The 11988-nt window shown below is 41.2% G+C and overlaps 1 protein-coding gene across 1 annotated transcript; it reads left to right on the top strand.

Moving 5' to 3' along the window:
• The first annotated feature begins 10899 nt into the window (after positions 1 to 10899).
• On the top strand, positions 10900 to 11988 carry LOC149207457 (uncharacterized). The gene is made up of 2 exons (XM_089393900.1): positions 10900 to 11221; positions 11667 to 11988. The coding sequence occupies exons 1-2, from the start codon at positions 10933 to 10935 to the stop codon at positions 11891 to 11893; spliced, it is 516 nt and encodes a 171-aa protein (XP_089250026.1). The 5' UTR covers positions 10900 to 10932; the 3' UTR covers positions 11894 to 11988.

Genomic DNA, 11988 nt, shown 5'->3' with positions numbered 1-11988 from the left:
AATTTCTTCAATGATGGACACGTGAACAGGTCAAAATCCAAGGATTCAGCGTCTCGTTTTCCATGAGCAGTAAATCTATGCGAGGTGGATGTTGGATTGTGTTATGGAGATGGCATGCAGGTGGCAAAAATGGATCCATGAGTTCAGGAACGGCTTCGAGCATCCATGAGTTCAGGAACGGCTTCAAGCTTCTTTTACGTGCAGGAACAGAGTTCTAGTTGGCATAGAACTCTCCATTGACCTCCCTTTGACCGGGACCTTTCCTTCCGAATTTGGCTAAGTAAATAGAACCTCATCCATGTGTGGATAATTCCTACACTTCCCATGTGTCTCATTCCTCTTACGGACACCTGTAACCTTTAAAACAATGAAAACGGATGTGGAATTGCCACTTAGCTGCGGAAAGTGGCTACATTCTGAAGCTGATAAACAAAACTTAAATCAAATAGCACACACAATGATATAATTTGAAAATCACTCAAATACACTCCTGAAATCAACATGTAATAACTTTTGATAGCTTAGGAGGCACTGATATGGGAAAATAGAAGAGAAAGGGTTTAAGAAAATGCTTGGAAGAAAGGTAGTTTTGGGGCTCAACACATGTGATTGCTAACCTATGGATAATATTAAAGAAAATAAGTAAACTGCTCTAAGCAGAGAACATACCATGATTTAACAATTCATCGCTAGCAGAAAATCACACAGAATATTTCATGCATCTCCTTCATTTCACACAAAGAAGATATCATGGATGAGATGCGTTTTTAGTAGGGTGACGAAGGAAAAATCGCTATTGAGAGAGAACTGAACTTCAATGGCTGAACTTATTACTCTTGCGCAGATATCACTTGATGAAAAGACCTTCCCATTGCCGAAGAGCTCAAACAATCTTATATATTGTTTTTCTTGGAAGACCTCAAGTCGTGTCTTGACTTGCTAAGAGATTACGCCAAATGTAAGAAATCCAAAGTTCAAAATACTTCTTATAGATACTTTGTTAACATTGGAAACTAGGGAAAAAATCCATGTGGGTCTTCTTATTCATGGAAACTAATATTTTTCTTGGATTCCTCTCATCGAGAGGTGTAGGATTGATCTAAATATCATCCGTTTCCAACATGTATTCATGGAGATATGAATTTATTTGTGTTGTGTGACAATTCGTCAAGGTCGACCAACAACTAAATTACCCCCACTTGTCCTCCACATTTTAGTATAAATAGAGTTGCCTTGCAAGATATTTTAGACACACTCTTGTGATCTCTTGTTGTCCACTCGTTTGGGTTTTGGTGGAAGGATAAGTCACCAAGAGTATACGTAGCCCTAGAGGAGATGCCCTAGCTCCTTAACGTTGTGCTAATAAAGCTCCAATGTTTCTCTAATGAAGAACCCCCTACGCTGCCCTAATAGTAATGAAGAAGCCTCCAAATGCAGTGAATAAAGAAGCCCTAATGAAAAAGACTCCTAACACAGTAATGGAGGAGGCTTCCATAAGTACAACAAGGTTTTTATCGATGTCCATATGCCCTAAACACAAAGATACTAAGACATTGTTCAAAAGTGACCTAAACATTGTCCTAGTGGAGTCATAACTACAGATAAAGAAGGGATCTAAGTCGTAGTCTATAAAGGCCCTAACGCTATCATAAGAGATGACACTAACGTTGTCATGGAAGTAATCAAGGAGATGACGTTAATGTTGTATGAAAAGGCTTAACGTAGTCCATGGAGAGGCCTTGAAGCAAGCAAGAAGACACCCTAATATTAGCCATAAAGGAGATCCAACTACAACAAAGAAATAGCTCTAAATACATTGTCCTAGGCCGCAATCCATGAGGGTATACATATAGCAAAAAGGTGCCTAATCTATCCTCTGATTAGGATAGGGACAACGTCAAGTTTCAGGCAGAATGAAGGTTTGAGTATGTCGTGGAGTAGAGTGTTGAAAGGCATGATTGGACATTATATGTTCGGGTTGTATTTTGTATGTTGCAGGCCTTGATCTAGAGGCTATGTACAGTCACATGGATGGAAGAAGGGTTGTGAACTTGAAGGCTATGAATAGTGAATGTATTCATTATGTTAAATACCTTGGTTGGAAACCCTTAGAGAAACAAAGGGATCTGTTAAAGGGCAGATTAATATAGGTATATGTTCAGTGACCTTGGTGGAGATCCATCATTGTTAGAAGCCAGATTGATGAGCTGATCATGTATGAAGGTGCAGGCTTCCTTGTGAGAAGCAGAGTATAAGCTGCTACAGGAAACTTATGTGTTAGGCCGCAAGCCATAACACCACAGTCATGTATCTCTTATGGGCATTTGAGGGCTCATATTATCATGATCTAAGGAGTTGTCTATAAATGGTGTAGAATAGTGCAGCATTATAGTGGTGCAGCACAATGATGATGAATGGTGCAACATAGTGTAGCATGACAGTGGTGCAGCACAGTGATGATTGTATGCAGTATGATGAGTGCAGCTTAGTGATTGGGTGCAACACAGTGACGGGTGAAGATTGATGATGAGGTGCATCACAATGATGGGTGCAACATGGTGATGGAATCACCTTGGAGGATTAGTTGAAGCAATATGACTTCACCTGAGTTCAGATCAGCTACCTCATGTGTTATCTTCATAGAGGAGACCTCTACTCTTATTATGACAAGTCAAAATGTTGACTTATGGTGTATATGTACTATCTCTCTCTCCATACTGAACTATTGAAGAATATATAAGAAGAATTGATCAAGGGTTTCCCCACATTGGGGTTTTTCCCTGGTTGGTGCCACATCTTGCGTTTAGCTGGTGCCACATCTTGTGTCCTCTTGTCTTGGCTTGTTTTCTGATGTTTATGTTTCTGTTCTATCTGCAATTTACTATCATGTTAATGTGATTGCTAATTTAGAATTGATATTGAGCTAAATGGAAAAATTGAAATGAATTGCACTAAGCATAGAACATACCAAAAATTAACATGGTTTCAGAGTTGAGGTGAAGACAAAGCGCAAGAGTGAAAGAGAAATCACCGAAGACAATTGGAAAGGACAAAAAGGCTCAATGGGTTCTTCACCCCACTTCAAATTCACCAAGGGTGAAGTTGAAGTAGAGAAGACTTTCAGAGTGGCGTAGAGGAAGCATATGGTAGCCTACCTAAAGGTCACTTCAATGGGAAGTCCGGATCTAAGAATGGAAAGGAAGATGCCTTGCTTGCAATGATTTTGGCCATTATGCGAAGGAGTGTCCGAATAGAAGGGACACATCACTTGATGATAATAACAATCATTCTAGGGGCATCTTCAATGATCGAAGGAATGACAAGTACAATGGAAAAAGGGAAAAGGAATGCATGGCATCATAAAAATGGCCGACTCTTCAAGAAAGCAAGGAACTCTAGGTATGAAGAATCAAATGTTGTCTCCTTAGGAATCTGGCTTATTGATAATAGTGCTTCAAGGCACTTCATCAAATGAAAATAAGTGCTCTCTAATTTGATAGAGAAGGAGACAATCATGGAGACTATTCTTGGAGACGATGCCACCTATCCCGAAAAGGGTGTAGGGAATGCTACCCCTCAATTGAATGAAGGTAGCATGATTCATTTACAAGAATTTCTTTATGTACCTGGTCTCAAAAGGAACCTGGTGTCCATTTCGGAAATGGAAGTCAAAAGTTATCAAGGTGGCATTTATCTATGGAAAGGTACGTGTTTGAAAAAGGAATCTTTCAAGATGTTTTTACTCTTGAGTTTAGGGTTGGCAATTTGTGTCTAGTTGTAGTAAGTCCATTGGGGACCATGTCGGTTGACACATCTCTTATATAGCAAAGGAGGTCTGCCCATATTCATTATGCGTCCCTACCTGATGTGAGTCAGATGGTGACAAGGATGCCTAAATTCAAAGAAGAGCATGGAGGTACATGTCCAAGATGTACCGAAGGAAATCTTACAAAGGGGACCTTTCCCCTTATGTAATAGCAAGACCTCGGATGTGGAACAACCTGAGGGGTTTGAGATTCATGATCGGGAATCTCTGTATGCAGGTGGAAGAAAGCCCTTTATGGCTTGAAGCAAGCACCCCGAGCTTGTTATGAAAGGATAAACAACAATCTGATGAAGTTGAGATTCACTAGGAGTGAAGCTGATCCAAACCATTGCTTGAAGGTTGTGAATGATAGACCTCTCATACTGGCACCTTATGAGGACAACCTCTTTCTGGCAAGTACAAACCCTCTCATTTACAAAAGTAAGAGGGAGTTGGATTCTAGATTTGGAATGGTGAACTGCAAGCCCGTGACTACCTCGATGAAGCCTAACTTTAAGAAGTTATGCGGTAGTGATGTCGGACTTGATTTGAGAAATGCCTCTGATTTCCATAAACTCATACTAGCATTGATGTTCTTGGTGAACTCCCTTCTAGATATATGTTTTGCAGTTAGCATGTTGAGCTCATAAATGGATGAGCCTCACTAGATTGGTGCCAAGAATCTTCTAAGATATCGTCAGCGCATAATCTCTCATGGATTGAGATACACTGCCGAAAAAGTGAAGCTGGATGATTATTCTAACGTTGACTGGGCAGGCATAGTGGAGGATCGCAAGAGCACTTGAGGTGCTAGTTCTTTTTGGGTTTTTCTTTGATATCCTGGATGAGCAGGAAGCATAAGTCAATTTCTTTGAGTGTCACTGAGGCTGTACGACCTCGTGTGAAGCTGCCTGGTTGAGGAAGCTCTTCAGAGAGTTGTTTGGACACGTGATGGATACCATCATGATCTTCTGTGACAACCAGAGGGGGATTCGATTGTTGAGGAATCTCGTGTTCTATGATTGCTCCAAGCATATAGAGAGAAGGTACCACTTTATCTGGGATATGGTACATCGAGGAAAGTTCAAATTCTTGACTTTCCGAGAAGGACTAGGAATCATGGAGAGACTTTCTCCTAAGGGTCCTGTATGATATGGACATTGAGCTCTGGGAGCTTTGGGGGGCTTAGGGGTACATCTTGGAGCAATGAGAAACCATAGGGTGAGTGGTTCAGCCTTCCCCTAGTGGTCTTCTATGTAGGCAGGATGAGTGGTTCATCCTTCTCCTATCAAGATACAATCCTAGGGTGAGTGGTTCAGCTTTCCCCTAGTGATTTGTTGTGTATAGGGTGAGTGGTTCAGCCTTCCCCTGGGATACCCCTAGCGACATGTAGGTAGGCTGAGTGGTTCATCCTTCTCCTGCTGAGACATCCTGCCCACGCAGCCTCAGACTCATGGGAAGTACCTCTCATCTGGCCAATGAGTAGGGAAATGAGGATAGGGACCATAGTAGTACTGATGGACGCATCATGTTACTACCATACTCCCTATGCTAGGATGATATTGATCTGGGATCAATTGGAACTAACTTCAAGTCAGTAAGAGTGATATAGCTCACTCTCTTTTGGAATTTATTTCAGATCAGTAAGAGTGGTGTGACACACTCTCTGTATTTGAACTAACTTTAGATCAGTAAGAGTGGTATGAGACACTCACTTTTATACGGGGTTGACTTTGGGTCAGTAGAGAATAGTATGATACATTCTCAATCACTTCTTCTTCTTCTTAGTTCAGTAGAGAAATACAGGGCACTGATGGAAAAGATAGTACAGTCTGGCAGATGGATTAGTAGATGGAGTTCTCCCTAGTTGAGAGGGAGTGTTAAAATTGGCAACTAGGGCCAAAATCCATTTGGGTCTTCTTATTCATAGCAGCTGATATTTTTCTTGGATTCCTCTCGTCGAGAGGTGTAGGATTGATCTAAAGATCATCTGATTCTGGCATGTATTCATGGAGATATGAATTTATTTGTGTTGTGTGACAATTCGTCAAGGTCGACCAACAACCAAATTACCCCCACTTGTCCTCCACGTTTTAGTATAAATAGAGGTGCCTTGAAAGTCATTTTAGACACACTCTTGTGATCTCTTCCTCTCCACTCGTTTCGGTTTTGGTGGAAGGAGAAGTCACCAAGAGTATATGGTTCCTTAGAGGAGATGCCCTAGCTCCTTAACGTTATCCTAATAAAGCTCCAACGTTGCCCTAACAAAGAATCCTCTACGCTGCGCTAATAGTAATGAAGAAGCCTCCAAATGCAGTCAATAAAGAAGCCCTAAAGAAGAAGACTCCTAACGCAGTAATGGAGGAGGCTTCCATAAGTACAACAAGGTTTCTATCGTTGTTCATATGCCCTAAATGCAAAGATCCTAAGACGATGTTCAAAAGTGACCTAAACAATGTCCTAGTGGAGTCATAACTGCAGAGAAAGAAGGGATCTGAGCCACAGTCTATAAAGGCCCTAACGTTGTCATAAGAGATGACCCTAACGTTGTCATGGAGGTAATCAAGGAGATGACCTTAACGTTGTCAATGAAAAGGCTTAACGCAGTCCATGGAGAGGCCTTGACACAGGCAAGAAGACGCCCTAATCTCAGCCATAAAGGAGATCCAACTACAACAAAGAAATAGCTCTAAATACGTTGTCCTAGGCCGCAATCCATGAGGGTATACTTACAGCAAAAAGGTGCCTAATATATCCTCTGATTAGGATAGGGACAATGTCAAGTTTCAGGCAGAAAGAAGGTTTGAGTATGTCGTGGAGCAGAGTGCTGAAAAGCATGATTGGATAGTGTATGTTTGGGTTGTGTTTTGTATGTTGCATACCTTGATCTAGATGCTATGTACAATTACATGGATGGAAAAGGGGGTGTGAACTTGAAGGCTATGAACAGTGAATGTATTCATTATGTTAAAGACCTTGGTTGGAAACCTTTGGAGCAAAAAACGGATATGTTAAAGGGCAGATTAATATAGGCCTATTTTCAGTGACCTTGGTGGAGCTCCATCATTGTTAGAAGCCAAATTGATGAGCTGATTATGTATGAAGGTGTAAGCTTCCTTGTGAGCAGCATATATAAGTTGCTACAGGAAAACTATGTGTTAGGCCGCAAGCCATAACACCACAATCATGTATCTCTTATGGGCATTTGAGGGCTCAAATTATCATGATCTAAGGAGCTATCTATAAATAGTGCAACATTACAGTGGTGCAACATAATAATGATGAATGGTGTAGCATAGTTCAGCATGACATTGGTGCAGCACAGTGATGATATTATGCAGTGTGATGAGTGCAACATAGTGTAAGAAAGTGCAGCTCAGTGATTGGTGCAGCACAGTGATGATATAATGCAGTATGATGAGTGCAACATAGTGTAATGAAGTGCAGCTCAGTGATTGGGTGCAGCACAGTGACGGGTGCAACATGATGATGAGGTGTAGCACATTGATGGGTGCAGCGTGGTGATGGAATCACCTTGGAGGATCAGTTGAAGCAAGATGCCTTCACCCGAGTCCATATCAACTACCTCATGTGCTATCTTCATAGAGAAGATCTCTGCTCTTATTATGACAAGTCAAAATGTTGACTTCTGATGTATATGTACTATCTCTCTCTCTCTACTAAACTATTGAAGAATATATAAGAAGAATTGATCAGGGGTTTTCACACATTGGGGTTTTTCCCTAGTTGGCACCACATCTTGTGTCCTCTTGTCTTGGCTTGTTTTCTGATGTTTATGTTTATGTTCTATCTACAATTTACTATCATGATGATGCAATTGCTAATCTAGAATCGATATTGAGCTAAATGGAAAAATTGAAATAAATTGCTCTAAGCATAGAACATACCAAAAATTAACATACTTGGAGTTCTACGAAGATAAGATAATTATATTTATGTTCAACTAATGACCACAAAGTAGGTCAAAGGGACTTTTGAGTACAATGATGTCCATAAAATGCGAGAGAACCAAAGGGTCTCCTATAAAAAATACAATATATGAATATAAAAGGTACAATGCAAGAACATAAAAGATACAATGTATGGAATGCCCTCACAGAGAAGATCCAGGGGCTAATGGTTTTGAGGATCAGACCCATCTCTCCTAACATCTGAGGCAAAGAGCATTAAGAAATTATACTTTTTCATTATCATCCATTGCGTCTACAAATTCCCTTTAAGTTGTGAATGCTTCAAATTCAGAGGGCAAATGCCATAGATCTTTTAGTTCCAATTTTATTGAATACCCTCGACGTAGTAAAGGATCCAACCATTTGAAATTCAAAAAATTCAAACGCAAAGAGACAGGGAAGCAATTTGATTTAAGCAGAAAATGGGAGGATATTGCATCTCGAACACCATCACATATTGAACAGAGATATTGCACCCCGAGTCATTTTCTAAATTGGTGAGTGAAATCAGTGACCTTACATGACTCAAACCATGATTAAGTCATTGAAACCATGACTCAAACCTTTACACAACAAAAAATATACCAAGTCCAAGCATATAAACCCTAGTTGCGAGGGAAATTTTTCCAAGGCCTCCTCCATAAATGATCACCTTTTGCTCAAGTGACTTAAAACAGAAAAGACTGTTTTGCAATCCTAGTTAAACGGATCCAAGGGAAGTATTCATAAAAATTGAAGAAGCTCATTGCTTGTGGATTTCTGAAAAGAGTAATTTGGAAGGAATTATTGCAAAGTTGCAAAAAAAAATCGATTCGATGGCTTCCTCAGCGTGAGAAAACATAGATGCAGTTGCAGAAATTTGAGCTAGTTGGCCTTCAGATACTCAAAATCCTTACGCAATGAAGCTATAACAGCTTAACTTTTAACTGAGAATGGATCGATGGTCTTACAGAGACCTTAAACCTCCATGAACTCAGAAGCACAAATAGAAAAAGAAAAAACATGAACGACTTGAGGATGGCATGTCCAACTTAACGCCTCCATTAATGTAGCATTGCCAAGGCTCAAAAATTAGCATTGTAATTATCATGCAGGGGACAAAATATAGAGATATACGTGCTCAAACAGTAATCTGACCCTAAATCATACAATTATGAATCTCAATCTGGAAGTGTAATATGCTTAGTGAAGAAACAACCTTCTGTTGTAATATCCTTTACAAAACGACGATCAAAAGGAAGGAGCTGGCGAGCTGGGTCTCGTGGTGCTGGCGAGCAATGGAGTGCGGCCAACCAGAAAACGTTTATGCTCGGTAACAGGTGAGCCCTTCATATGATCCTTCCAAAACGTTGCCTGCCAAGAAAATGCCACGTTTTGAGCTCTCCATGCATTTGTCTTTGCTGACATCTGTCTCTCGAGGAAGGCTGGGTGCGCCTCCTCTCCACTTACCAAATGATTTAACCAGCTTTTTCTTCGAGGAGAAAGTTTTCTTGTCTGCTCTGTCCCTCCCCGCTGTGCGCCTCTGCCGCAGTGGTTTCTCACTTACTTCCTCGAGCCTTTCAGTCTATCTGGTTTATAATTCGGCCCTGTTTTCTGGAGGATGGATACGTCGATGTTGTTTTGTATGCTGCACTCTGTTCTCGTCACGCCTGCGAACCCAGGTCAGTGAAGTTTTTCTAAAAGTTTATGAGCTATATATGAATGTTTTGTCTCAGGAAGGATATGTCGAAATGAGAGATGCGCTTGTTTACTCTTGTTTTGCCTGAATGCTTTTATCTTTATGAAAGTTTCTGTACGCTTTTACTGCTCCACTCCATAATTTGAACGTAAGGGATGGTTTTGAACTGGTTGAGGGCTTCGGCTTTAAAGGTTCAGAATTATATAGTCATTTCAAAGCCGTGTTCAGATGTTCGTTTCAGACTAGGTCCATGGTGGTGCATCTGTGTATTGTTTTGTTGCTGCGTAGTATGCCGTGAAGAAGCTACGTGAAGGTCTTTCTCTATTCGTTTGGTCTGGGACGCCTGTTTTTTGCTTCCGTTTCGTCTCTTTCCTGGTGTCTCCCGGATCGGCCTTCGATCGCTTCCTTCCGATTCTCCTGGTTTTTTTCAGGCTGAAATCTGTTTCCGACTGCCGGTTTCTATCTCCCGGCCCCCTCCTGGTGATGTCACTCTGTTTCATTCCCCCATAATTTTTATTATTCTTAACTTTCAGACAGTCCGGAGGAGCCGTCAATTTTTGAAATTCCTTTCCTATGTTTGATCTGGCAGTTCCTATTTCCACCTCCATAGCAAAGTTAATGCTATGTCCTTACACCCTCTGACAGCGGCAGACAGCCTCCTCGACGTCATGGGGCCCTTCCATGTTCGACCATGTATCATAGCATGCATCCCTCTCCGGCGATTACAGGGCACACAGCTCCGGCGACTCTGCCGTCTGCCGTGCTCCTGCCCATCGACCCTGCCCGCCTCCACTTTGGCCTCCACTCTGGCGTGCAGGCACACGTCGGTCAGTCGGTTGCCTCCGCCTTGAATGCCACCACCAGACCGTACACTCATTTGAATTTGGAAACCCGCCGAAACAAGAACTTGAACCGGGCCATTCATTATTCTAAGTTGGTTTGAAATTTGAAATTGAAACCGCGTAATCTCGGTGAATTCGGCGTTACATTTTCATTCAAGAAAGTTGAAGCTTTAGTCCAAAGACACCTTCGTCGAACACATCAGGGGCCTGCTGAGCATTGTCATGCAGGACGTGTAGTTGAAGCTTTTTTTCTCCTCGGCTCCCGACATGGTACTGCAAAATATACACGTTGAAGCTGCCAAACCAAGGTTTTGGATGAATTCTGCACCGCCAAATTGGGGGATCTTTACGCCTAAGAAGACAAAGACATCATCGTTGAGATTTTAAAATCTCAGCCATCAAATATCATTCAGCAAAAATTCTGTACTGTTATCAGCTGTAATGGGCACGGCATCTTTTGTACTTGGCAGTCTTCATCTTCATCTTGATGTTCTTGAAGTTTTGATTGTGCGTCTCTGTTTCTTACATTTTATGGTTTTGTGTGTTCTGAAAATCGTATAGCTTTCTAATACCTTGCTATAACGGAATTTCGTCGTGCAGGCCTTGCAGGAAGGATACCAACACCAACGAGGGGAGATGTTCTCAGGAGGCAGCAAATTATCAGATTGGAGTTTGCTTGTTCTGTATCTGTTAGGTGTCATGCTCATTCTCTTTCCCTTTCCTGTGATTATTCTCGTATGCTCTTACCTCAAGGAGTCCATGCGTGGGCCCCTTTCTGAAGGTCGAGAAAGAAACACATCACAGGATGTTCGTAATGAAGATGGGGTGAACCAGAGCACGGAGGATATCTCAAAACATTCTGATGAACATTACGACATGAGAGTGACTGTGACTATGGCCAGCGATGAGAGGCCAACCTTCCTTGGTAAACCCACTTCTATGGCCGCAGCCGTAGTTAATTAAAATCCCTTCCACCCCTCACTGCCTTGAGGTTTTTATTCATTCTTGATTTTAATAATGTAGATTTGTCAGCTGAGGTAAGATATTTGTGTGTATATGTTTCATATTTTGTTGGAAACTCAAATATAGTCATCTTACTCTAATAAATTTAGAGTAAAAAATGAAATAAGAGAAAGTTATACCTCATCTGTTTTCTTTATAGGTTTTATGTTGCGGCAAATTCTTCAATGGTATCATGCCTATACTGGCCTCAATGCCTAGGTTCTGGATTATATTATTTTTGCAAGTCTAATTTGCATAGTTAAAAGACAGCAGAGTGATGAATGTGAACATCAGGGTTTAAGTTTTTGTGAGCTTGTCATGTTGAATGGATTTCTAAATCTAATTTGAAGTTAAATGTTTACTTTCAGCAAGAAATTATAATCAAATGTATTCGTTGGAGAAAGCAGTAGCTCGGTTAAAGAAGAAAATTCAGATCTACACATTGGACAAGAATTTCTGCGGTGAAGCCATAAGAGAATGCACTTCGAGTGATAGAGGTGTTGGCATGGCAATTCTTTTGCAGGCTCTTCACTGGAAAACGTTTCGTGACAAATTGAGCACATGTCTCCATCACTGCTTTCACTTTCTTCGCTAACCACAGCTAATGATGGCAACGCATCCACTGCTACACGAAGGCTATTAGGCACTTCTTCCTCCGCGGGACTACTTATTTCTCCTTCCTCTGTAATG

The sequence above is a fragment of the Pinus tabuliformis genome, chromosome 1_2 (genome assembly GCF_031772625.1).
Source record: "Pinus tabuliformis cultivar Carrire ecotype Pingquan chromosome 1_2, CPIR1, whole genome shotgun sequence".
Lineage (NCBI taxonomy): Eukaryota > Viridiplantae > Streptophyta > Pinopsida > Pinales > Pinaceae > Pinus > Pinus tabuliformis.
The sequence above is the reverse complement of the archived record's forward strand: the minus strand, read 5'-3'. Positions and strand labels throughout refer to the sequence as shown.

Excerpts from the sequence above, each read along its gene's own strand:
- LOC149207457 (XM_089393900.1), top strand. The coding sequence starts at position 10,933 with ATGTTCTCAGGAGGCAGCAAATTATCAGATTGGAGTTTGCTTGTTCTG. Across the intron at positions 11,222-11,666 it reads TGAGAGGCCAACCTTCCTTG|CAAGAAATTATAATCAAATG; the intron begins GTAAACCCACTT and ends GTTTACTTTCAG.